Source organism: Bubalus bubalis, chromosome 13 (assembly GCF_019923935.1).
Source record: "Bubalus bubalis isolate 160015118507 breed Murrah chromosome 13, NDDB_SH_1, whole genome shotgun sequence".
NCBI classification, from domain to species: Eukaryota; Metazoa; Chordata; class Mammalia; order Artiodactyla; family Bovidae; genus Bubalus; species Bubalus bubalis.
This window is the reverse complement of record NC_059169.1, coordinates 59,352,078-59,380,076: the sequence shown is the minus strand read 5'-3', so window position 1 is coordinate 59,380,076 and position 27,999 is coordinate 59,352,078. Positions and strand designations below refer to the sequence as shown.

The window sequence follows — 27,999 nt, the reverse complement described above, 5'->3', positions numbered from 1 at the left end:
TACAATGAAAAGATAAATACCTTATGTCTCAGATATTGCATTACACAAAGTTTATATATAGGTTGTTCGAAATCACCAAGTCAGAATTCAATTGGAATACTTATTTTTTTTCTGCAGATGTCTGCATAAAGCCACGTGAGTCTCTGCCCTTCCCAGAGGGAAAAATGTGGGATAAAAGAGCATTCCTATTTGGTCATCACCCCCAGAAGCATGTCCAGCAAAGCCAACTCCTGTGGTTTGCTCTTTGCTGAATATTTAATCCCACTCCTTGTAGGTTAAGACACAGAGGTCAAATGCTAAACTCAAACCTTACTGTGGGCCTGGTGAGCCCATAGTGCTAGCCTCTGGGAGGTAGAGGTTATTAGTGGACAGGTACATAGTTGAAAAGGGCTGACCCGGTGGCTCAGTGGTAAAAAATCCACCTGCAATGCAGGAGACACAGGAGATGGGGTTTCGATCCCTGGGTCAGGAAGATCCCCTGGAAGAGGGCGTGGCAACCCACTCCAGTATTCTTGCCTAGAGAATCCATGGACAGAGGGGTCTGGCGGGCTACAGTCCGCAGGGTCGCAGAGTTGGACACGACTGAAGCGACTAAGCACGCACACATGCACCGAGTTGAAAACAGTCACTCCCTCGTCCTGCACGGTGTTAGAGGGAAGAATGCCGTGATCTGTCCCCCCACACAGGTGCCCACATGTTTCTCACTCACCTGCATTTATCTGTCCTCCAGCTTCATGCTCAGATCTTTCTCTTTCATCATTCCTGGTATTCCTTACTTCTCCCATTAGAACATCTTTTCGTTAACATAAGATGGACTAGGAGAAGGAAGACAAGCTTGAATAAAAAGGTGAAACGTTTGGGGTTCTTTTTTTCTCTGCTGAGACAAACTTTTGGAATCTGATCCCTCAGCTGCATACCTCTGCCGAAGAAGTATCTGTTCAAGCAGCTTCCTTTTCTTCCCACAAGCATGTTGTTTGCGCACTTGTACACATCACCCCAGGCTTCCCTGGTGGCTAAAGAATCCGCCTGCCAATGCAGGAAACATGAATTCGATCCCTGGATCGGGAAGATCCCCTGGAAGAGGAAATGGCAACCCATTCCAGTGTTCTTGCCTGGGAAATCCCATGGACAGAGAAGCCTGGCAGGCAATCATCCGTGGGGTTGCAAAGAGTCAGACACGACTTAGCGACTAAACAACAACAAAGGTGTCACCTCAGCCCAGAAGGACTAGGTTGAAGCTTGCTCCTTCACACCTCCCAGGTCTTCCCTACACATCTTGGCAAACAGGCAGCTCGCTTGCTCTCTTGGATCCCTCTGGTCCTCACGTCTTCTCTGCTCAGAAGGAAAAACCATCAGATCCCTCCTAGCAGGAGGCGGCCGCCAACTTCAGGAGAGCAGCCCTGACGGTCTAGTCCAACAGGTTTCCCCGCTTTATTTTCTCTTGCTTCTGCAGTGCCAAGAGGGGAGGACTGGAATACCCGAGATACTTCCCGCTCCCAGCCTTCCTGGGTTCCAAGCATTCTGACCACCAGGCTCCCAGCAGATGCAGCAGTCGGATTTCCTGGGATGTTTGGCCCTCGTATCCTCCATACCACTTCCACTGGCACCTGTCTGCCCTCCCCACCCGGCAAGTGCTGGTAGAATTCCACTGACCTCAGCATTCCTGGAGGGGCTGGAGTTGGCCTGGATGTCCAACCCTGACGGGAATGCAGCAGTGGGAAGCAGCCTGGGCACCGCCCTGGTGGACAGTGTGTCGTCGGATAGGTGCTCTGAGTGAGAAAGCCAGATGGGTTTAGCTCAGCAGGTCACCCAGGCCAGTCTCCTGCCTCCAACAGTGCCACAAAAGGCTATTTTGTGAGAAAACATTGTTGCACTCTACCATGTCAGCCTCCAACGTTGAGGGTTACTGCACACGCGATTCTGGTTTTCCTTAACAGTACATTATTTATCAGGCCTTGTCTCCAACTTCTCTAATTCTTTGGGTCTCAATCATCTGTCACAGTCTTTTTGTATTAAATCAAGAAAAGAGCATGAGCTAGGCTGAGAGTCAGGAGGCATGGGTTCTTTCTATTACTCCGCCATAATGGAATGTTATGACCTTGGCCTTCTCAGGACCTTCATTTAAAACACTGGGGGCTGATTACAACCATGTTCTAACACTCTATGACTCTTCTTTAAACTATTACTTAATATTATAGTAAGTAGAAAACAGCACTTAAAATATCGTATGACACTTTCCACCCACAGTTGTCCCTACCTCTCACTTTGATTCAACCTTAAGGCAATACCGCTGTTTCTAGGTGTGTGGGGTTACCCTGTGTGGTATGTGTGTGGCAGTCTCTCACTCATGTCCGACTCTTTCTGACCCGATGGACTGTAGTCCGCCGGGCTCCTCTGTCCATGGGATTTCCCAGGCAAATCCTGGGGAAAAAATGGAGTGGGCTGCCATTTCCTTCTCCAGGGGATCGTCCCAACCCAGGAATCAAACCCAGGTCTCCTGCATTGTGGGCGTTTTTGATTGAATTCCCTACATCGTACTCCTCCTTTACTCTTTAGCTCTACTAATTACAGATCTACTGTCTTTTCTCTTTATAAGTCCGCCTTTATAAACTCGAAGTGCTCTTGATTATTTTTGTTACCCATCTCCAGACAGACCTCAGCCCTGAAGGGAGTAGCGTATACTCAAGGCAGGGTAACAGTGTTTTCTGTTTACCCTACAGTCTGGTGGCTTTGTGACGGCCACAGCACACCGAGTTTGTGTCTTTGGGGGGCTGCCCAGTCTACCCCAAGATGCCTTTCCTGTATTATAAATAGGAGTTCAGAGTCCATCACCTTATAAATACATTTGAGACTTTGCCCCCTGATATTTTCCTCTTTTCCATGTGAATACATATCTCCCACTTTTTGCACAGTCGTGAGCTTCATGAGATCTTTTGGCTGTTTAATCCTCTTGGATCTTTATCACCTGGAAGAAGAGTCTTCTACAGAATCAAAGGTCATACCATATATTTCCACCTCCATGTCAGTTTTTTAAATATTGAAAAGAAAAAAAAAAAAAACCCTCTCATATTTATCCTGATCCCTGGGAGAGGGTTGCAGGGCTGGGGATGGAGAGTGAGGGGTGAGATGCAGATCCCACCTGAAGGATGGGAAAGCTTCGCATTTCATGTGTGTGTGTGATTCAAAGTTTTAATAGATTGTACTCCATTTATAGTGATTATAAAGTATTGGCTGCATTCTCTGTGCTGTACAATAGATTCTTGTAGCTTACTTATTTTATACAGAGTAGTTTGTGTCATTAGCATTTTGTTTTTATGTGAGTTTCGTTGTTTAGTTGCTAAGCTGTATTCTACTCTTTGTGACCCATGGATTGTAGCCCACCAGGCTTCTTTGTCCATGGGATTTCCCAGGCAAGAATACTGGAGTGGGTTGCCATTTTCTCCTCCAGGGGATCTTCCCAACTCAGGGATCAAACACAAGTCTTCTGCATCTCCTGCATTGGCAGGCAGATTCTTTACCCAATGAGCCACCAGGGAAGCCTGAACTATACAGGAGTTGGTAGCAAAGTCATGATTAGACCCATGGCTCTTCATTACTTTCCCCACTCTGTTTAAGCATTTACTCATGGATTGAGTGACTCCTCTTGGCCAAGCGTTCAGCTTGATGCCAATAAACATGGTGAATAAAGCTCACCCAGCACTTGAGGGGTTTGTAGACTAGAAGACCACATGTATGGGCAGTTATAGGCCTGGTGAGGATGCCAGAAGTAGCGTGGGCGCTAAGGGGAAGCTTCTCAGAGCAAGAGATGTCTAAGCTGAAGGTCTGGCAGGAGGCAGGCAGGTGGAGGGTCATCCTGATTGAGGGGATGGTGGGGCGTCGGGCAGGAGGGGGCAGCAGATGCTGACTATGGCGCTCCGCTAAGATGTTTGAAGGCTCTCTTGAAGGGCAGTGGGAAGTCATAGGAGGGTTTTTTAAGTCAGGGAATACCATGATTGTATTATCTTAGTTACTTTAAAAAAATCACTTGGAGTTTTCTGAGGCTGAGGCTCAGAGACATTAGGTAGTTAGAAACTGTTGGAATAAACCCAAGCAGGAGACCACAGCTTGAACTAAGATGGTGAAGCTTGAACCAAAGAGGGAAGGAGGTAGACCAGAGACATAGATGAAAGAGGTGGAGACCATGGGACTCGATGATTTGTTGATTGTTGGGAGTTAGGGAGAGGGAGGAACCAAGGAGGAAATGGGTCTTTTTTGAGAGTGTTGGGTTTGAGGTACCAAAGCAGAGACTATAAGGAGACATCCATGCAGGACATCATGTACAAGACTTGGACTTTGGAGCCAGAGGGGCTAACTGGGTCAGCCTAGGCGACCTTACCTTCCTCCTTTGTAAAATAAGGAAGTAGCAACCACTCCAAGGAACGGAGAATTATAAGGAGGTAAACCCACAGACAGAGGAGCCTGGAGGGCTACAGTCCATGGGGTTGCAAAGAGTCAGACATTACTGAGCCACTTTCACATGCTACATACAAAGCATTTATGGTGCCTAGCATATGTAATGGCACCCCACTCCAGTACTCTTGCCTGGAAAATCCCATGGATGGAGGAGCCTGGAAGGCTGCAGTCCAAGGGGGTCGCTGAGGGTTGGACACGACTGAGCGACTTCACTTTAACTTTTCACTTTCATGCATTGGAGAAGGAAATGGCAACCCACTCCAGTGTTCTTGCCTGGAGAATCCCAGGGGCGGCAGAGCCTGGTGGGCTGCCGTCTATGGGATCACACAGAGTCGGACACGACTGAAGTGACTTAGCAGCTTAGCAGCATATGTAAACGCCCAATAAATATTAGTTTCTGCCCCCTCCCCTCCCCTACCATCCACAGACACTTTCAGCTGAACAACATGCCTTCTCACTCTGATGGAAGAAGCTCCATGCTGCCCTTCCCTTTATTCTCTCACTAACACATGGATGGGTCCTTTTTTTTTTTTTTTAATTTCTTAGACAACAGAGAGTAAAGGAGAGACCAGAGGAAGGGGAAGGGATCTGATTAAACTTGGAAACTTTCCTAAATGAAAGTTTTACCTAAAAGAGCTCTTTCAAGTGTTTCACGTGGATTCTTTCTCAGCTACAAATGTTAACCTATGACTCTGACAATCGTATGTCTTTGGTAGCACATTTAAGACTAAGAATACTTGAACTGAGCTGGAACAGAGTAAGACAGTGTTTTCCTTTCCTTCACAGGCTCTCTTGGCTCCACTTATCTGGTCTGTCCTTGAATCTTAAGAGTTCCAAGCAATGATGCGGTCGGCATCTCAGTTTAGAAGAATGCAGGTCTTCTGCCTTGGGTCCTCTTCCAATCTTTTTGCTTTGGGAGATACGCATGTACATTCTTTCTTATTGCTCTGTGTGGATTTAGATAGCATCTAACCCATACATTTAGGGCTCACAACCTGCCTTGGGCCACGTTTCTTAGATGTTGGATAGATTCAGAAACATTTTAGAGTGGAACACGCTGGCGCTGGCTTCTACTCTGGTAGGCATCTCCCTTCCCCTCTTTGGCATTCTTCTGTTGCTCTAGCAGTTCTTCCTCTAATCTCGTTTGTGTTCTTTTGCTCCATTAAAAACAAACAAACAAAAAAAAAAACTGAAAAAGATAAGAGGCTCACTTTTAACCATCAAGGAATTTATAGCCACGTCAAGATATCCTTTGAGTCTTCTAATTATCTTTAAGAAACATATAGCTTTTGAAGACACCTTATTACCACATAATATTTAGGTCAGGATATATGTTCCTGAGCTTCCCTGGTGGCTCAGACAGTAAAGAATCTGCCTGCAATGAGGGAGACCCAGGTTCGATCCCTGGGTTGGGAAGATCCTCTGGAGGAGGAAATAGCTCCCCACTCCAGTATTCTTGCCTAGGAAATCACATGGACAGAGGAGCATGGTGGGCTACAGTCCATGGGGTCATAAAGAGTCAGACATGACTGAGTGATTACCAGTTCACATACGTTTCTACCTGCAAAAAGTTTACATTTCTTTAGGTAAGGTAAGAAAACAGAAGAGGAAAAAAGATTCAAGAGACTAATATTACACTTTTTTAAAAAGATGGGCAGGAAACCATAGAGATGGCCTCATAAAAATCCATTCTCCTGCTTGGGATGAGATTATTGATTTTCTTAGTTACTATTTTTCGCTCAAGTGTTGAAATAAGTGCCTTTTGATTCCTAGGCTTGAGAAAAACTTGTTCCCCACAGCACTTGCCAAGTATAAATCCCAGGAACTAGGTGCTTTAAGCACTGTGTTTGTGAAGCAGGAGCCATTGTTGAGAAAGAGCAGGCGGGGAGGAGTGAGGTGGAGGGGAGGGAGGAGGTGGAGGGAGGGGAAGCAGAGCCCTGTACTAGGAGCCCTAGCAGTGTGGGAGGGACCAAAAGACGGAGGGAGGGTCTGTCCTTGCTGGGGCCTTGCAGGTCCGGTCCACCTTGCTCCATTTCTGTTCTACCACTGCTGGGTCCACACAGGGAACCCTCATCACCCACATTGCTCCCAGTAACTCTGGAGTCGTTTCATGCAAATGTAACCCGGTTTTACCCAAATCTAAAACCTGAATTGAATTTGTTGAACTATTCGGTGGCACACATTTTGGTGCCAAAATGAATTTGCTACACAGGAAGGACTTATTTTGGGGGAGCTTATGAATTTTTGTGATAACTGGCAATATGCAGGGAAAAAAAAAACAACAAAACGGCGTTAACCTCAAAATTTGCTGCATGCATACAATCCATTGGGCTCCCCTGATGGCGCAGTGGTGAAAACTCCAAGTGACAATTCAGGAGACACAGGTTCAATCCCTAGGTTAGAAAGATCCTCTGAAGGAGGAAATGGCAACTGGCTCCAGTCATCTTGCCTGGGAAATCCCACGGATCGAGTAGACTGGCGGGCTACCATCTGTAGTGTCACAAAGAGTTGGACACAACTGAGCACGCACATGCACGTATACAGTCAATTAGTATTAGTTATTGGTGGTATTGTTTTGACTTTAAGGACTTTTAATAAGATCTGGGATTTTAAAATATATATATATATTTCCAAGCTTCTGAACTATAACGACACCTCCCACAGTAAAAAACAAACAAAAAATCTGCTAAAACACTAGTTCATAAAAACCATTGCTCCAAACCATCAGAATAGGGACCAACCTGAATAGACTTTAACCACATAAAGCTGCCAGCACCCACAGATTTTGACCAACCAAGATGATAACACAACACTAGGTTTTGCCCCACATACCTTGAGTCTGCATACTAGAGTGTAATTTATTCTGCAAAGGGGAGGAAATTGTAGGCACAGTTTATTAAAATGGAGTATCAGCATTGTGATAGGTATGGACAGAAAACTGAACCTCACCTGACATTCAGCTATCATTTACTAAATACCTGTGATGGGCAAAGAGTGCTGAGAAACAAAGACAGGTAAGGCAACATAATGTGTAATGTATTTATGTAGGTTATAAAATATGTAATAATCTATGGCCATTCTATTTATAACACCGTAAAAGCCACTGGAAAGGTGCAACCAAAAGAGACAGAGTTCACAAATGAAAAAGCTCAAGTTGAGGACTGTAAACCATTGGGGAAGTTTTAAAGGACAGGTTGGATTTAGTGGAGGCTGGGGGAAGGACACTCCAAAGCAAAAGAAACACTGTGACCAGAAGCTCGAAGGTAGGAGAGTACAAGGTCCAATTTGATTGGAAATTAGGAGAGCCGTGGGAGAGAGAGAAGGGGACAAGTTTTGCCTGATTCTGGAAGGCCTTGAAGGCCCAGTGAGGATTTGGCAGTTAATTGGGAAGAAAATGTAATTAAATGGAAAGTTTTTAAGCAGTGGAGTTTTATGCATTAGGAAAATATTAATAATACCAGTTTTTGAAATAATCTAAAATAAACAGCCAACATCTGGTGCTCATTTACAGAATTCTAAGAAATTTGCATACTAGGCTCAGCTCTTTATGTATATGAGCTAATTTAAACTCACAACTTCCCTTTGAAAGGGGCATTATCATTTTACCAAAGCAACTGAAGCTCAGAGAGGTTAATTCACTGTGCCCAAAGTAACACAGCTGGTTAGTGCCAAGGCCAGGATTTTAACCTTTGGAGTGTCTGGTTCCAAAGCCTCCATGCTTATCCACAAAATAATAAAGGCCAGAACTACAGTTGGGGGAAATAGAAATGAAAAAAAAAAAAAAATTGGGATGGGGGATGATTCAAAAGTACAGTGACATGAATGTTACAGAATTTGATGTGAGGGAAGCAGAAGGGAGGAATGAGACTCTTAGAATTGGAGCTGGTGTAGGAAGTTGGCAAATGGAGAAATGAGAATGGAGTGTGGCTTTGGGACCAGACCTATAGGCTTGAGACATTGGGACCCAGCGCGATCCTGGACAGAACCAAAGGCTGAAAGGGAAACTTGGGGTCATTTACATAGAAATGGAGGTTAAAACTCCACGTGGAGTTGGTCTCTGGGGTCTCTAAGAGAGCAGAGATGCAAAGAGAAGATGACTCAGGACTGAATTATGGGAAACAAACGAATAGTCATTAAAGAAGACACATCAGTGGTGAGGCAAAAGTTTTTCCATGTAAACACTGATAGTTTTCCTTCTAGCAGATACCTGATTCTGATCTGCATTAACAGGCTGGTCAGATTTAGATGACAGTGGAGATACCTTAACTTTTATTTATTTTTTTAGTGACAGTATAATTGCTTTACAATGCTGGTGTGCAACAATGTGAATCAGCTATATGCATACATACATCCACTCCCTCTAGCCTCCCTCCTACCCACCCCTTGCCAAGACAGCTTAACCTTAGAGCTATGATAAATGTACATGATTTTTATATATTATAGATTGTATATTTGTTTTGGGGGAAGAATTTCTAGAGTAATGAGGCCTAACTCTTTTTTAATGATCTAAATCTTTGAGTCTTCTTTAGCACATTTCTTCTCTTAAGAAACTAGAGGTTTTTTGTTTCTAATTGTTTTTTGGGGGGGGTGCACTACGTGGCATGTGGAACTTCCCCAACCAAGAATTGAACCTGTGCCCCTTGCAGTGGAAGTGTAACAGGGCACAACTTTTGAAAGAATAACATAGCCCAAGGACACAACCGCATCAACCAATTAGAATCAACCCTGCTTGGGATTTGAACCCAGCCCAAACCCTCTGGTACCTGGTTTCAAAACCTAATGAAGCTCAGATTCTTGATGTCTCATCCCAGAAAGAATTCACTGAGAGACAAAGTGATAGGTAAGATGTGGATTTGTTCAGATTCGGAGAGAAGCACACTCCACAGACAGAGTGTGGGCCATCACAGAGGGCAAGTGTGGCCCCAAAATGTGGCCCAGTTAGTTTTGTATAGGTTGGGTAATTTCGTATGCTAATGAGTGGGAGGATTATTCCAACCATTTTGGGGAAGGGATGGAGATTTTCAGGATTTGGGCTACCGCCCACTCCTTGGTCTTTTGACAGTGCCTTGGAACTGTCATGGGCTTCCCTGGTGGCTCAGAGGTTAAAGTGTCTGCCTGCAATGCGGGAGACCTGGGTTCGATTTCTGGGTCGGGAAGATCCCCTGGAGAAGGAAATGGCAACCCACTCCAGTATTCTTGCCCGGAGAATCCCATGGACGGAGGAGCCTGGTGGGCTGTAGTCTACAGGGTCGCAAAGAGTCGGACAGGACTGAGCGACTTCACTTTCACTTTCACTTGGAACTGTCAAGGCCCCTCTGGCTGTGTCATTTCACTTGCTGATTGAGGATCAAGGCCTAGTCTTGTCTGCCATCTTGGTCCCATTTGATTCTAATTGGTTTATGTGGTTTGTGTTGTGTCCTTGGGCTATGTTATTCTTTCAAAAGTTGTGCCCTGCCCCTTTCCCTCCTGTTACATAAGATTGTAGCCTAATGATAATCTATCATGAGAATGGCCCACAGTTTACCAAGCCAAGCCACTCATTGAGCGCCTAGGTTGTTGACACATTATGGATAATTCTGCAGTTAATATTCTTATTCAAATTTTCATGCTTTTTACTTGTTTCTGATTACTTTCTGAGTATTTTTTGGAAGCAAAATCACTGGTCAAATGCCATGAATATTTCTCAGGCAGAGTTCTGTTTCAGAATGTGACTATCAATTTGGTGGTAGTAAGTATGTTAGAATATATTAAATCATGCTATCTCCTTCCTACTTGCTTATTTCTGTTCTTGGAAATCAAAAGGAAGCCTTAGAACAAGGATCAACAGCAACCTTTTGGGGAAAAAAGCACACAGGTTTTCTGTTGTTGATTTTTTTTAACACCTTCATGAATAACAGGTATGGATTGGTGGTCACCTTCTGTTGATTTTTTTTAACACCTTCATGAATAACAGGTATGGATTGGTGGTCACCTTCTATTTAGCCCCACAAGCCATTTTGGGTGCTTTTTTTTTTTCCAACAAAAAAGCTGTCCTGAGGGGAGGTAAGGCTATCTTCTGCTTGAAGAGAGACTCTGCCTGGCCTCTGACAAAGACAGATCCAAGGTGATGAACCCCATATTTATTGGCTCTGCTAGGATTTCTCTCCTAGGCCTTGGGGATGTTCAGGCATCTTCTTTGCTTCTCCCGAAGGCCTGGAACGCCTGCTTTTGTCTTGATCTTCCAGGGAGAGCAAGGCACTCTTCCTTCTTGTCTCCTGTCTTTCTCAGCCCCACAGATTTGGCAGCAGGAAGGAAATAGCAGCCCACTCCAGTATTCTTGCCTGGACCGCAGAGGCTGGTAGGCTACAGTCCATGAGGTCGCAAAGAGTTGGACACGACTGAGCGACTTCACTTTCACTCCTTGGCTGTGCGGGGGTCTCTGGCTGCAGGTACCTGGATGCAGCAGCTGCCCTGGTGTTTCTTCCCTTCAGTCCCATCCCATCAGTAGGCAGCATCCACACTTGCCTCTTAGAGCTGTTGTTACCCCTGATGGAAGACGGGCTTCTTGACTCCCACCTTTATTGCAGTGTTCTGCAAACTGTAGGGCCTATTTGTGGGTTGCAAAGTAAATTCAGGATTTTAAGGGAAAAGAAGTCAGACTCCATCACAATGGTAGGTATTGTCTCATGAAACTTTTTTCAAGATTTATATATGCAGAATGTATGGGCCCTATTCAAACACCTTGAAAGTCAAGGCTGTAAACTCACATCAAATCCCCATGAGGATATGGGGTATATTTAGGTGGGAAAATGTGATTGTCTTTAAAATTTTATTAGCTGGGCTAGTAACTGAAAGGCCATGAGGCTTAGTGGAGAAAACTTCAGCTTTGGAGTCAGAACTGGGTCAATATTGTTACTTTCTCACTAGCTGTGTGCCCTTGGACAACTGAAGGGCTCTCTCTAAGCCTCCTTAGAATTATTAGTACAATTATTTTCATCCTGTGCGGATGAGATGAAATCATCTCTGTAGAGCCCAGCACACCGGAGAGAGATACAGTATAGTATATAAAGCTCAATTTCTAGCCTTTTGTCTGGGCTATAGGACAGCCTCTGACAAATAGCCGGCCAGACTCTGTTTCTCATCAGGAGTACCTGCTGCTTGTGACAGCGCCAAGCATGGTTCTGCTCCTCACCTGAGGGGCCTCGGGCTCGGTTTCCCACTCTGTGTTCTGTGTGATGATAGTGTTTCTCAGGAGAAGAACCTCTGAGCAAAGAACATTACAGAATCACAGTTTGTAGTCCCGAAATCCTAAGGACCCAGCTCAGGACTTGCCACCCCAGGTGTCCGCAGCGGCCAGCCAGGTGAGAAGGCAGGTCAGGTGCTTTGGAACCGTGGGGCTGCGGCAGACGACAGAACACCCACCTCCTTCAGGGGGGTCAACCACAGGATCATCACCTGCCTACATGTGGAGCCAAGCTGATCAGATCTCAGATTGTTCCAAATCTGGATTTTTTTTTTTTAATATGAAAAAAAATCCACCTTTTTGAAAACACTGTGCTGACCAAATGGAGCATCTGCGTGTCATAGAAGCCAGAGAGGCCTGCCAGTTTGCACAGTCTGACCCAATGCTTTGTGGCTCAGCTGACAGTACAGTCATCTCAGGAGCTCAAGGAAAACCTCCCAAGGTACCCCAGAAGAATGCTCTTTTAACATTATTTTGTAGCAAAAATACATTTTAAGCACAGAATATATAATTCCACCAATAGAAGAAATTTCCACTGAATGAAGAGGAAGGGCAGGAAAGTACTGGACAGGATTGACAAGTGGATAGTGAGCCGTCGTCTCTTTCTGTGTTTATTTCATAAAACATTAATTCTGTTTTTAAAAAACCGCTTTATCGAGACAGAATTCACATACATACAATTTGATGACTTTTGGTATCATCAGAGTCGCACAACCATTATTATAATAAACATTTTCATCTTCTCAAAAGAAAACCTATTAGCTGTCACCCCCCTTCCCCACAGGCCCCCACACCTGGTTACCCCTAATCTACTTCCTGTCTTTATAAATTTCCTATTCTAGACATTTTATATAAATGGAATTGCGCAATAGGTGGGGTTTTATGCATGTGGTTTCTTTGACTTAGCATAATGTTTTCCAGGTTCATCCATGTGGTGATGTTTGTCAGTATTCTATCAATGAATAATATTCAATCATAAAGATATACTACATTTTATTTATCCTCTCATCAGTTGATGAAACTTTGGACTGTTTTTTGATTATTACAAATAATGCTGCTATGACCAATCATGTGCAGGTTTTTATGTGGACGTTTTTGTTTCTCTTGGGTACATACCTAGGAGTGGAATTGCTGGGTCACACGGTAACTCTAGGTATATTATTGGGAGGAACTGTCAGACTGTTTTGCAAACCAGCTGCACTGTTTTACATTCCCACCAGCAGTATATGATGGTGCCAATTTCTCCACATTTTCACTCACACTCGCCATGTCTGTCTTTCTTAGTATAAGCCATCCTACCTAGCAGGTGTGCTAAGACATTTGTTCTCAAGGTTTATGGCACTTCTAATAGGGCAGCTGAATTTGGCATGTTGACATGGTTCTTGAGATCAAAACCTAAAGGAGTGATCTTTTCTGAATTTAGATCACCATTTTATAAAAACTTACTAATGAGTTTGCCCTCTTCATGTATACCATTCTTTGGCTAACCAGAAAAGAGGCACCTTATCTTTAAAAAGGTGTAATTTTTCTTCCTTATTCACCAGTGAAATATTCCAATTCTAGAGATATTGTTGGTATAAATTTGTGTCCAGTACTTCCCTGGCAGTCCAGTGGTTAGGACTCCATTCCTTTCACTGCCGAGGGCCTGGGTTCAATCCTGGTTGGGGAACTAGGATCCTGCAAGCTGCCCAGCATGCCCCGCTAACACACAAAAATTTGCTTACATACCGTTTTGTTTTTTTGTTGTTGGTTTTTTCTTTTTTTTTTTTTTTGCCTAGCCACCTATCTGCCCACAGCTGAAACCACTAATTTCCCCACCTGCAAGCCACACTGGGACAGAAGACTCGGGCCTAGGCAGAAGTACTAAGCAGCCCAAGTTTCCCTTCTATGCTCGCTGACAGATACAATAACACCGCTCCTCTGCCTTCCTTGGGTCTTTCTTTTGGCCCATCTGTTTAATCCTGTAACATCCTCACAAGTGAGATGAGGCATCACAGCCCCTAAGCAAGAGTTGGGGAAACAAGCACACACCTTAATGGCTACCAGAGGCCACACGTGGTGGGACTCTGTCCTACTTCACAACCTGCACTGTTTTCTCTTCCTGAATTCCTCCCCTGTATTGTCAGCATCCAGTAAAAAAAGGTTTTAAGTGTACAGGATCCTTAGTATGGTTGACCTCCTCAGACATTTTGGTTTACTATTTCTCCTTCTTTTCAGAAAGTGGCCCTTTTTGAGAAGGACAGACAACAAGAGAATTCATATAGCTTGACTTTACGATTCATTGTATGAGGAGGAATCAATATCCTGCAGCCAAACATTCAGAGCTCCCGTCTGCTTTTTGTATTTTTTTTTTTTTTTACATTAGAGTTAAGTTTCAAATGCCCATTGGAAGCAACCTTTGGGCAGACATTCTTGCAGTTTACTGTGATAAATTCTTATTTGGCTTGCCATAGCTCATTGTATCCAACTAGGAATAACCTTGGCCTAGTTGGGAGCTGGTAAATAGTACAAATATATGTGTCTGTCTATATTTGCAATTCCCTCCAGCCCCCAACTCCATCTTCCTCTTTTTAAGTTATAAGAACGAGGTGCCATTGACATCTATCCTCAATATTAGTATCCTAACATGTGCTTATTACTGATTATTCTATTTTCCTGCCTTCTGATTTAGAAATACCCCAATGTTTCTCTCCAAAGATGGAAGAGGAAGATTAAAACAATAATTTGCAGTAAGTACTCTTTCAGCTATTAATTCATTTCTTCAGTAGACGTTATTGCGTGCCTGCTATGTGTCAGGCACCCTGCTAGGTGCTTGGGATGCAAAAATAAAATTCCTGCCTATAAGGGGTGCTGTGCAGTGGGACAGACAGACACATAACTGGATAATTACAATTGTGAGCATAGTAGTTAATGTACAGAATATTATGGGATCCCAGAAGAGAGGCACTTCACCTATCTTAGAGGCCGGCTCCAGGAAGGGCATAAATTACGTTAATGAAGATATGAAATTCAGTTGCCTAAATTGGGCATGGAGAGTGATCAAGCTTTTTAAATTAGGTAACTCTGTAAGTTAGGATAAAACCCTCAATAACCCTAAAGTAAAATATATGCCAGTTTGTAACTGATGATTCACATTGAAGGAGAGGGTCTAATATCATAAATAAGTGAACATTAAAGTTGCAGGGCCAGAGCTGGAAGTTGTAGGGTTTACTTGAAAGTTTTTCTCCTTTTATGTTCCTCCCTTTGTATCACAAAAAGCAAATATGAGAAATGTGCCTGTAAGTGGAGGTCTTAATATCCTTCCTTGTGTCATGGCGCCTGATATACTTGGGAGTAAATGAAGCAACCATCACTAGACTGAATGAGGAATAGTACTCTTTGAGGATAGAATTTTTTAAAAAAAGCTTAATTTGCAACCACTGCCTTCATATAAAAATAAAATATGAAGAAAAGCTCAAGGCTAATTGCACTTGAGTTTTTCTAAGTCATGAGTTTAAAGAGGTCAGCATAATCTTAAATCTTCAAAAAATAAGTTTAATCTTTACAACCACTTAGTGATAACTTCCATTTTATAGCTGAAAGATGTGAAGCACAAAGAAGTTTAAAAAAAAAACTTGTCTGAGATTATAGAGCTAGTAAGTAGCAGAGCAAGGATCTGAACCCAGGTCTATTGATATTTAAATCCAGTGCCTGTTACTTACGATAGCATCCTGCTGAAATAGAAACCTGTGTTGGGCCCATTGTTCTCTTGTTCTGTGACCATAAACTGACCCTGGAAGGAGTAAGCTATTAGAAATAACTGGTAAAAGTATCTAAAAAAGTGGTTGATCCAGAGCAAACCCAACATTGCTCCTGGAAAATACTGATAGTACAATCTTCAAGTAATAGTCAAATTTTGATATCATGGATGCCCTAAAGTGTAATCATTCTCATGAATATTTTGTAATGTAGTCATTGAGAGATAAAACAGAATTAAAATAACCTAGATTTAAATAAAGCAGAAAATTAGATTAATAGAGGGAAGTAAAGAAGAGCATATATGTATGAAAACAGTATAAAAGTTAACTTTAGATGTTTGCTTTTTTAAACACCAATAACTTTAAGCACATTATACTAGTTTATATATTTTTAATATTATTTCTTTTCATGTTCATATAGCATGCATTGTCCACTCACCAAGACTATAAACCCTGATAGCAATTATGTATTTTTTTTAAAAAAAGGAGTAAGCATTAAAATCATAGTCAGGAGAGGTTATCTCTCTGTCTGTTCTCATGTAGCTTAATAAATTTGAGAAAGCATATTATGTTATGGGTGTTTACATGGGATATATGAAAAAAACTAACAAAATGATTTAACTTTGGTCTGTTAAATTTGGAGGAATTGGCTGGTGGGTTTAGAAGTGTATAAACATACCACTAGAGAGTGAAAAAAAGGGAAGTCTGTTGTAACTGAATAGGGGTGTGGTCTGCTTAGGCTACAGAGCAATAGATAATAGTTTCATAAAGGGGCGATATAAGCGTATGGTCTCCAGAACTGGCTATTAGAGCCCGCACATTTTCCTCACAGACATAATGTAAGTTTGTCTGTTAAAACCAGCCACCTTGGTGGGTTAGGGAAGCCACAGCCTATGGATTTGGGCATGGGCACTCTCTGCCTCCATCTAATCCTCCGGGTAACAATATACCTACAACTCCTGTAACGCTAGAGCAGTTACATGGATGCACTAAGTGGTGCGATGGGAAAGAAAGATAGCATCACAAGGATTCGTTTGATTATCACAGTAATCCACACCAAGTCAAATAAAACAGCCCAACAGTTAAAAATGTGGTCTCTAATGAATTTGCTAATTCTAGCAGGCCCTCCCAAACATTTCCTGCTGGAGTATCCCGCATCGAAATGAAGTGGCTGTACTTTAATTTCATGGAAAAATCGTTTGATTTCCAGGAAGTTAAGACAGGGCTTTGTATTTAAATAAAAAGTTCCAGACAAGCTGTGAAACTCGAGCAAACCAAGAAAAAGGATGAAACTAAATGCCTGTTGGGTGACTCAAGGTTTCAGCTGCTCTGCAAACCTGACGGTGCGGGCTTAAAAGCCCAGAAAAGGGATGTTTTAAAAGCGGCTCACTGGATCGTTGTCACTTTCTTATAGGAAAAGCCCTGCCTTTCCAGAGATCTAAAGTGTAATGCAACTGTATGTGGTTGAGAAGTTCGAATCTTGGCTGCTTTCGCCCCTCTGCACAAGCAGAAACCCCGGTTTTCGGGGACCGTGATCTCATCGTGTCGCTCTCACTTTTGAAGGTCTGTTAAAAGTCTGGGGCCTCTTATCTCAACGGCTGTGGAAGTAAGTTTGGGGTGAGAAAGGGGGGGGAGGTCTGTGGGTGTCTCTTTTGCCTGAGGAGTTGGAGACACTTGTGGAAAAGTCAGGCCCTTTTCGCTCCGGCGGCCGCTCGGGTGTGGGGCTGGCTTGGGTTAGACACATGCACACATACACCATAGAGCTCTGCTTTCCCGTAGCAGCTGCTGCCTCTGCCTCTGCCTCTCCCGCCTCAGCCTCTCTGCCCGGCACACACACACATTCAGATTTGCGCGCTGTTTCAATCCTTGATGACGTGTCCCCGGAGACAGCCAATAGCAGGCGGGCTCTGGTCAGGACAATGGGAGGTATCGGGCCAATGAGCGAGCCCCGTGAGTTGGCGGTAGCCAATAGGCGCGGCGCTGGCTGGAGAGTAATGTTACAGAGCGGAGAGAGTGAGGAGGCTGCGTCTGGCTCCCGCTCTCACAGCCATTGCAGTACATTGAGCTCCATAGAGACAGCGCCGGGGCAAGTGAGAGCCGGACGGGCACTGGGCGACTCTGTGCCTCGCGGAGGGTGAGTCCGGGGCAGCGCCGCGGCGGGGAGAGCGCCTCCGGCAGCTCCTCAGCCCGCGCGGCGGCCGGATCCCCGCGGCCGGGAGCCGGCGGGTCAGGATCCACACAAAGGCAAATGAGGGGGGACCGTGGGGGGAAACTGCGCACGGAGCGAGCCTCCCCTTGGGCGCCGGGAGCCCTGCCCCGCGCCGGAGCCCCGGCCCCCGGGGCCGCCTGAGGCGCCGCGAGCCCCGAGCCCCGCGAGTTTCCACCCCCGGCGGCGTCCGTGCTGACTGGCGCAAAAAAAAAAAAAAAAAAATTTTTTTCCATTAAAAAAAAATTTTTTTAACGTGTTTTTGAACCCCCGGGGCCGAGCGTTCGGGCGGCCGGCGTGCGCGGGGGGCGGCGGGCCGCCGGGCGGGCGGGCGGCGCTTCACGGCTGCATTGGCCGCCGCAGAGCCGGGCGCCGGCGGCGAGCGGGCGAGCGAGCGCGGGCGGGCGGGCGCTGCAGGCGGGCGGCGGCGCGGGGCCGGGGCCGGGGGCGGCGGCGCGGGGCCGGGCCCGCCGGCCTGAGCCCGAGCCCGGGGCCGGGCGCGGCGGCCGGGCGGCCGGGCGGCGGGGGGGAGCGGCGCCGCGGCGCTCGCTGGATAACATGGCTGACTCGGCCCGGCGCTGCTGGCTGGAGAGAAAACAAGGCGGGCGCGGGCGGGGGGGAAGCTGGGCGCAGCAGTTCCGAGGCAACTTTTTTTTTTCCTCTTCTGCCAGCCCCGCGTCCCCCCGAGTGCGGGGGCGGCGGGCCGCGCGGAGGGAGACGGGGAGCGGCGGGCCGGGGGCGCCTCCCGAGGCGGCCCCCCCCCCTCACACACACACACCGCGGACGGGGGAGGGGGAGGGTCCGGCCGCGCGCCCCCCGCCCCTCCCCCCGGCCGTCATGGCCGAGTGTGTGCGCCAGAGCGCGCCGCGCACCCCGCCCGCCGGCGCTCGCACTCACTCTCGCACACTCACTCTCGCGCACACACTCACACACATACACACACAAAGGGAAGGAGCCATATTCTCTCGCTCGCCCTCGCGGCGGCGGCGGCGCAGGCGGGGAAGACGCGCAGCGGCCATTCCGTGCGCGCCGGCCCCGGCGGCCGCGGGCGGAGCCAGCCCCCATTTCGAGCGGGGCTGCTCCCTCCGCCGAGCCGACAAAATGGGGGAGGCCGGTGGGCCTGCGCGGGGCGGCGGGCGCACGTGGCGGGCCCCGCGCGCGGAGATCCGGGCCTGAAGGCCCGGTCGCCGCCCCCCCTCCCCCGCCCCGGGGGGGTGGCGGCCTCCCAGCGCGCGGCCCCGAAGTTGGCGGGCGGGCGGGAGTAAAGGGGGCCCGGGTGGCGGGAAGGTGTGCGAAGCCCGCCCCGCGCGGCGCCCCAACTTTTCAGGGCTTAAAAATATGTGTGTGTATATATATATATATATATATTCCCCGGGTGGGGGCGGGGGGCAGCCCGAGCCACGAGCAGGAGTGGCTTTTGTCCCTCATCCTTGTTTACTCGAAGAAACTTCAGACCGGACGTGTTTAGTCAGAACCGAAATACATCTCGGGGCCAAACCGATAGGAAGCGAGGCTGCCTGGCGGTGGCAACCGCGCAAATAGCACCGCCACCCCCCCCACACCACCCCACCCCCAGCCTGGGTCCGAGCTGCCGCTTCCACGGTCCCTCCTCCCGGCAAAGTTTTGTGCCGAGAAGAGAATATTTTAAAGCAGTCATGGGGAAAACTTTAGACGAGCGGGGAATCTGGCCCGTAATCCGGAAAGGTCTACTCAACTTTGGCTCTTACCTACTCCTTACGTAGCTGCATGAATCTGCAGCATTCCTTTTCTGACCTTTGGGTTTGTTGATTAATAGTGATTTCTTACATGAAAAAAAAATTTTAATGACCACTTAGGTATTACATTCAAAACAGATGCAGGGAGATAAGTCACAAATACGGTATGAGTGTACCATTGTGTCTACACTTTCTTTGAGATCCCACTGAAGGACCATTTATTGGGTTGGTGCAGACTCTTCTAGGAATTGTCGATCCCTGACATTTTCTTTGATATTGTGAAGGGTTGTTGCCAAGGCCGTGTTTAATAACCAGTGCCATGCTGTTCATTGACTCCCCAAGAAGTTAGAGTGCTCTTCGGTGCCATAAATTTCATTGTTAACATTAAACTTGTGTTTTTTTATTTTTTAGAAAAATAATTAAACATGGGCAAAGGAGATCCTAAGAAGCCGAGAGGCAAAATGTCATCATATGCATTCTTCGTGCAAACTTGCCGGGAGGAGCACAAGAAGAAGCACCCGGATGCTTCCGTCAACTTCTCAGAGTTTTCTAAGAAGTGCTCAGAGAGGTGGAAGGTAAGAGGGCTGAAAACCTACTGAGTAGGCAATAAAGGCTGAATTCCAAATTGCGATTTTTTTTTTTTATTTAAGCTTCGGTACAATTTGCAAATGTGGGTGTTGATGTTGGAACAGGTTACTAAATATTTAGCAAAGGATACTGCATTTTATTCATTTCCATACTTCACAGTTGGTTAAAATTTTGTTAACTTATTTAAGTTCACAAATTTTTTTTTACAGACCATGTCTGCTAAAGAGAAAGGAAAATTTGAAGACATGGCAAAGGCGGACAAGGCCCGTTATGAAAGAGAAATGAAAACTTATATTCCTCCTAAAGGGGAAACAAAAAAGAAGTTCAAGGATCCCAATGCACCCAAGAGGCCTCCGTAAGTATCTTGCCTGTTTTGATTTTTCAGGAAGTATTTTATTGTAGACAAATTTAGCAAGCCACCCTGTGGATCTCCAGTCTGTAATCAAAGTTTCTTAGCTAACTGGTATTGGTATATTTAAATTTTGTAAAATTTCTCTTGGGTGGCAGTTTTAGTTAGAGCAGTGAAATTAGATACTGACCTCACCCAATATGTCTCCTAAATGTAGTTTTGATTCTTTTTTATTTCTTGAGAAATCATAAGAGTAATTGCAGAATGTTCATTTGGAACACTAATAAAAATGTTCAACTAGTAATGTTGTAAGTTAAAATAATTGTGTAAATTAAGTCTAGTGAGGGATATTTAGCATTTTATAACATGATACCCTGTCAGATATGTGGTAGAAATTAGAAGCGGCTTTTATATAGCAGTACAACACAGTTGTTGGTAAACCTGCAATTCTAAACTTAAATCTCTCCTTTTAGTTCGGCCTTTTTCTTGTTTTGTTCTGAGTATCGTCCAAAAATCAAAGGCGAACATCCTGGCCTGTCTATTGGTGATGTTGCAAAGAAACTGGGAGAGATGTGGAATAACACTGCTGCGGATGACAAGCAGCCTTATGAGAAGAAGGCTGCTAAGCTGAAGGAAAAGTATGAAAAGGTAAGCAGTGCGGGTTTGGTGTAGCAGTGAAAGAGTATGCCAGATGTTAGATGAACAGCTGTACTTGGTACTGCAGCTTAATTTCCTATTTTATGATTTCTAATAGGTATGGTGCAGTGTTGAGTATAACAACTATTCAGTGCACCATTAGCTGTAGTCTGCAAGTCCCTTTCCATCTTTCAAAGAATGTAGATCAAATAAATTGTTAAAAGTTGTTTGACTTAACACAATTTTCCTTGGGCAAGGGCCATATACACTTAAGCTGGTTTTGTTATTCTCCACCATGTGAATTTATGAAAATTCTGGTAGTCACTTTGAGTCAGATAATGTCATTATTTTAACTGTTCAGGCACACAACATAAAAATAGGCTGGACCAAGTAATACAGATCTGTATTGTTCATAAACACCCTGAAACACTTATGTTCTTTCCCTTATATTAAAACCTTGACTTAAGTTAGAAAGTTTAAAATATTTTGATCTGTACAGTAAATTGATACAAGAAAAAGCTATAACCTCCCCTTATACTTTTAATTGAAATATTAAGTAAAGTTAGATTTTAGGTTATTTAGTCATTCTGGAGAAATATATCCATTTCTAGATGTTTCTGAACCTAATTGCATGCTTGGTGGCAGATAACTTTTTTTTTTTTTTAAGGAGAGATTTCCTGCTATGGATTAGGGTCTGTCAGTATAAACCTGTAGAATGCTTTTTTGCATTCAGAAGGTGGCAGTGTCTACCCTTTAATCAGTCTCTACATTCTAGTTTTAATAAACTAAAGTTTGGATGTGGTATATAGTTGTACTTCAGTGAGGCATAGCAATGCAAATATTAGACAATGTCATACCATGAGCTCTGGATTATTTACAGTTATCTCATATTTTTATGAGTGTTTGTGAAAGTCCAAGTTGGTGTGAATCTGCAGATATATGGTATTTTAGTGTATCTGAGTCCTTGTTTTTTCCATAAAGTTTTGCCTGTTACTTTTATTTCTCCCATTACTTAACTGTTTGGTCTTTCGTCCCACTTTCTTCCCGCCTTTATTTTGGAAGGATATTGCCGCATACCGAGCTAAAGGGAAGCCTGATGCAGCAAAAAAGGGAGTTGTCAAGGCTGAAAAGAGCAAGAAAAAGAAGGAAGAGGAGGAAGATGAGGAAGATGAAGAGGATGAGGAGGAGGAAGAAGATGAAGAGGATGAGGAGGAAGAAGAAGATGATGATGATGAATAAGTTGGTTCTAGCGCAGTTTTTTTTTTTTTTTCTTGTCTATAAAGCATTTAACCCCCCTGTACACAACTCACTCCTTTTAAAGAAAAAAAAAATTGAAATGTAAGGCTGTGTAAGATTTGTTTTTAAACTGTACAGTGTCTTTTTTTGTATAGTTAACACACTACCGAATGTGTCTTTAGATAGCCCTGTCCTGGTGGTATTTTCAATAGCCACTAACCTTGCCTGGTACAGTATGGGGGTTGTAAATTGGCATGGAAATTTAAAGCAGGTTCTTGTTGGTGCACAGCACAAATTAGTTATATATGGGGATGGTAGTTTTTTCATCTTCAGTTGTCTCTGATGCAGCTTATACGAATAATTGTTGTTCTGTTAACTGAATACCACTCTGTAATTGCAAAAAAAAAGAAAAAGAAAAAAAGTTGCAGCTGTTTTGTTGACATTCTGAATGCTTCTAAGTAAATACAATTTTTTTTATTAGTATTGTTGTCCTTTTCATAGGTCTGGAAATTTTTCTTAAGGGGAAGCTAGTCTTTTGCTTTTGCCCATTTTGGATCACACGAATTATTACACTGTTTATCTTTCATATAGTTAGCTGATAAAAAGCTTTTGTCTGCACACCCTGCATACCCATGATGAGGGTAATAAAAGTTGAATTGAGACACCTTTCATCCATAACTGAAACTTCAGTTTTGACCAGTTGATAGCGGATTTCACATAGCCCAGTTACATTTACCAAGTGAAGAGTAACCAATCTATTCACAGCACGGGATTACTAGAATCAAACATTTTGAAAGTCTGTCCTTGAAGGACTAATAGAAAAGTATGTTCTAATCTTTACATGAGGACTCTACACTCTTTAACTCCCATTACCATGTAATGGCAGTTATATTTGCAGTTCCCACGTTAAAGACCCAAGAATGTATCCCCAAAAGCGTGAGCTTAAAATACAAGACTGCCATATTGTGTTTTTGTCGATGATTGTCCCAGCAAAGGCCCTGGGAAAAAGTGCTGGCTGTAAATGTCTTCTCCTGCTTATCCAAGTAGAGATTGTTTAGGAAACTTGAGACCCTTGGTTAAAGGTATTTTTAATTAATTGGGCTGACTTTTAAAGTTATATACCACATTTTAAATCAGGTATATCTTCCTGTATTATGGTTTGCCCCTTTATAAATCGAATAGACAAGGGAGGAAGACACTTTGTATTTCAGTATGAATTAACTGATTTATTTGAATTTGACTTTTCTTTACAAAACTCCAGCTCATTCATTAGGGTCATATGTTTATCTGCTTAGCAGTTTAGGGAACAATTTGGCAATTTTGTGGTTTTTGAGATTATTGTTCTCTTAAAGTGCCAGTGTTTTAAAATAGCGTTCTTGTAATTTTACACGCTTTTGTGATGGAGTGCTGTTTTGTTATATAATTTTGACTTGGATTCTTTCCATTTGCATTTGTTTATGTAATTTCAGGAGGAATACTGAACATCTGAGTCCTGGATGATACTAATAAACTAATAATTGCAGAGGTTTTAAATATTAGTTAAATGGCTTTCACTTAAGATTTTTGTTATATACATATTTTATCTTAATATCTCTTAGCAACATCCTTTAAGTGTAAGGGCGGCCAAAGTTTATCCTTTTAAAAATACTCACTTCACCCTTATAAATAGGTTAATGGGCTGATAAAAAAAGATTTCCATGAGACATTCCATGTGTTCTCAGGCTGCTATCTATAAATTAGGAAAAAACGAATTTTGCTTCCAGACTATTGAATAAGAGTTTTCCAAAGCAAGGCACATGTAAGTAAAAAGCAGAATAGTGATTATAAATCTAAATTTCCCTTTTCTAAGCTAAAGGAGGACATCAAAGGAAGGCTGAAATTGTCAAAATTTATCAAATTTTTGGTCAAGAGGAACAAAGCGTTATCTCTGATTTACATGCAAGTTTCCTATAGCTATAGAAATTGTTGCTAGTAGGCAATCCTAAATGGATAAATTCTGCCCTGAGGAACTTGAGTGGGTATTATGTGGCAGAAGATGTTGAGAATGGGAACAAGGATTTTTTTCAGGTTAACTAACTGGATTCAGGTCTTGATAGGAAGACATGGACAAAAACCCTCTTAAATCTTCAGACATACTAGCTCTTCAGTATTCAAAAGTACACCCTGAAACTTGGGTATCCAAAACGCAAATAAATGGAGGTAGGAGGCAATTTAAATAATTTAGTGGAAAACCCTTGTTTAACTGGAGATGGTTTTTTAAAAGTTAACGCAGAGGAACTATTTCAGTGTTTAGAAACAGTTACAGCACTTTGGGTTATAAAGATTTTCTTCACATCAAATTAAACTATAGTATTTTCTGCATTTTAAAAATTGATAAAATTGGCATACTGATTTAAAAACTAATTGTTTTCCTAAAGATTGGGAGCTGTTGGCTGGTTAGTTACTATGCTTGTCCTTTTGGCCTTGCTATCAGTTACTGATATTTGCTGTATTAATTTTCTTTATCTGGAAATTGTGTCCTGTGCACCACAGGGGTAAGACTCAAATGATAAAGATGAAAAGTGCCTGAGTGACAAGATGTACAGCAAATACTTCCTTCACAGCCTGGGGGATTTTTTCAGTATTGTTAGACATTAGGGTAGTATCCAGCTGTATTGAAGATGCACTGGAAATACAAGACAGAAATTTCTGAATGGAAAGTGTGGGCAACTCCCTTGCTTGGCATCATATAAACCATGACAGAAGTTCAAATTTAGGTCTGTTCAGTGTAACAGGCCTCAAAGTGCCTGAAATACCTCTTTCAATACCAGCCAGGTACTTTTTGCATAGGATGGTATAACTAAATTAGCACAAACCCATTACAGTTTACATCTTGGGATTAACTGCTGCTCAAGTGTGAACCATTGGCTAGTAACTAGTCTGTTAAGTGGTAAGTGATTTAAAAAAATTTTTTCACATTGATGCATTGTCATTTTCTGTAAATTGACTCTTGAAATCCTTTAAAACAACATAAAAGCTAGGAAACTCCGGATACCTATGCAACAAGAGATGCAAGCTGGTTCACTGGCCCGCTTGTTAACAGCGAAGACATGAACAGTGCTAACACTTGCCAGAACTTGGGAAGTTCCCTGGGTCTAAGCCAAGTTGGTCCCTGGAGTAACAAGGCAAAACGGCTCTGCTCTAGGAACACTGCTATTTAACAATACACCCTGGTTCAGGACATGGGATGACAGGCATAATTTAATGGGCCATACTCCAGAATATGCCCCCACCTTCTAGTAGGTTTTGGTCTGGAATCACAGCTGCCAGTAAAAATGAAGGTCACTCAGTGTCTGACTTTGGGACCCCATGAACTATATGCCCACCAGGCTCCTCTGTCCACGGGATTCTCCAGCAAGAATACTGGAGTGAGTAGCCATTCCCTTTTCCAGGGGAGCTTCCCAACCCAGGGATCAAATCCAGGTTTCCATTTTAGGCAGATTCTTTACCATCTGAGCCACCAGGGAAGCCTGAATCATGTCATTGGTTTGGACTATAGATGTAACTGGCTGAAAAGGAGGAAGCAGTAGTACAGATCTGGAATGATACGAGGAATTATGGCAGCTTGAACAATGATAGGATCAAGGATGCAGAGAATGAAAGCCAATCAACAGTGGTGAGAAAATCAGTGAAAAAGAGACTCGTACTTTTTCTCTTCAGTCACACAATTCAGACATACAAGTGACATTCCATGGTATGATGTTCCATAATACATTTGATAATTACTGATGTCATTCGTGTTGTTCGCTATTTTTTGCTATTCCTAACTACCACAGTGAACACCTTGAAATAGAATTGCCGAGTCAAGATAAGTGCATTTAAAATTTGGCAGATACTGACAAAAGGACCCCTTCCCCAAGGCTATCCTTACTGTGAAAGTTTTTAGCGATGATTTCTAAGATAAATCAGGATTTTTTTTTACCGATTATTCTTTGGCTCTATGAAATGACTCTCCCTTTTTTTTTTTCTTGTTGCATTATTTTTTTAATTTATTTTTTTAATTGAAGGATAACTGCTTTACAGACTCTCCATTTTTAAAAGATGAGAAATTAAAATACTGAAATACTGTTGTTTGTTCAGAGCCACCCAAACACGAGGAGGTAGAATCAGACATGAGAGACCCTTGGGTGTGACTGTTTAGACTGTTTCCACTACTGAACAAATTATTTCTCTATAAAGTTACTGCAATAATGAATTCATTGTGTGAAAATAAGGAACTTCCTATTTTGGCATCTTGGATCCAGGAGCTTTACCTGGGGAGGGATTTTTCTAGCAGAGGTTGTGTGTCAATCTTTACAGAAGCTGTAACCAACAATTTCGGAGAAAAACTATAGTCAAGGATTGTGTGGGCCGGATTCCGGGCATTAGGAGATGATCGGTTATTTGGAAAAGAGGAATGGATATTGAGAATCTGCCTTAAATGGGATAAAATGACCACTGCTTCACCTCCTTGCTGGAGATCGTACTTTAGGAAAAGGGCATACTGCAAATGCATTTATAAGTGCAATTGTATTAATAGACTTTAAAGTGGAATTAAGCCTAGTTCCTTAGAATTACATAGAATCTCCAATTACAGGCTTTATCATACTTTTCCTTCACTGGGTTTCAACTAGGGATCATCCTATAAAGTGTTCTGAACATAAGCAGGTAAGAAAAGTCCTAAAGCAAATAAGCATGGGCTGGGGGTGAGCTGTACGTTACTCAATACTGTGAAGAATAAGAACTTGGGGCTGTTCAGAGCAAGGATGTGGCAGCCCCCTCCCTACTCCCCGGCCTAACTTTCAGGGAACCTCAAGTCTTGCTCTGCCACTTGGAGTCCACCTGTCTGGGACTTGGGCATGGTGAGTGGGCTAGACACAGGCTGAGAAGTCTTTTTTTTTTTTTAATAAGAGGATCAAGAGCTGTCATTGCTTTGGGACTGCAAAGAGATCAAACCAGTCAGTCCTAAAGGAAATCAATTCTGAAAATTCAATGGAAGAACCTGATGCTGAAGCTGAAGCTGCAATACTTCGGCCACCTGATGTGAAGAACCGACTCATTGGAAAAGACACTGATGCTGGGAAAGATTGAAGGCAAAAGGAAAAGAGGTCAACAGAGGATGAGATGATTGGATAGCATCACCGACTCAATGGACATGAATCTGAGCAAACTCTGGGAAATGGTGAAGGACAGGGAGCCTGGTGGGCTACAGTACATGGGGTCACAGAGTCATGCACGACTTACCGACTGAATGACAGCAAAGAGTAAAGCATAGTGCCAGTGTAGGGTCCTAGCACATTAGAAGTGAAAGGCTCTAGGCTCTTGGGAGTCCAGCTGGTGTATTTGCACAGAGCAGTGAGTCGGTAGAGGCCCACCAAAATTCAAAGGCTGGCTCAGAGACCAAAAGCAGTATCAAAACAATCTAGCAGCACCAGACTAAGAGCAGGTGCAAAGAAATTTATGAGTTTCTTCCCCTTCCCTGTAAGGACAGGAACCTGGTTGGGGCGGGGCACACAGCTGGAAGCCTTCCTCCCTAACTCTTTTTCTGTCTGGGTTCCCCTGCCTTGGCTACGATTGTTCCAGCAAGTCTTGTTCCAGCAAGTCAGCACACTGCTGAGATTCCTGTGACTCCTCTCTGGCCTTCCTCCTTCTGTTTACTTGGACTCAGGACACTTACAGGCAAAACAAAACTAAAATACTGTCAATCATGTAGAAAGTGATAAGCTGCCTGATTCTAAAGGGCTGGGAAGCCCCAGAAGAATGTGTGCTGCGTATGAGTCCTTAGAACTGCAACCTGAACTCCAGAAGAAGGAAGGATTGCAATGCACTGCAATCTCTTT

The 27,999-nt window shown here is 43.8% G+C and overlaps 1 protein-coding gene across 1 annotated transcript; it reads left to right on the top strand.

The window, feature by feature from the left end:
- The first annotated feature begins 17,389 nt into the window (after positions 1–17,389).
- HMGB1 (high mobility group box 1) lies at positions 17,390–23,674 on the top strand. Its single transcript, XM_006078587.2, has 5 exons — positions 17,390–17,545; positions 19,744–19,907; positions 20,130–20,275; positions 20,743–20,917; positions 21,968–23,674. Exons 2-5 carry the CDS (start codon positions 19,758–19,760, stop codon positions 22,142–22,144), a joined length of 648 nt encoding a protein of 215 aa, XP_006078649.1. The 5' UTR covers positions 17,390–17,545; positions 19,744–19,757; the 3' UTR covers positions 22,145–23,674.
- The last annotated feature ends 4,325 nt before the right edge of the window (positions 23,675–27,999 follow it).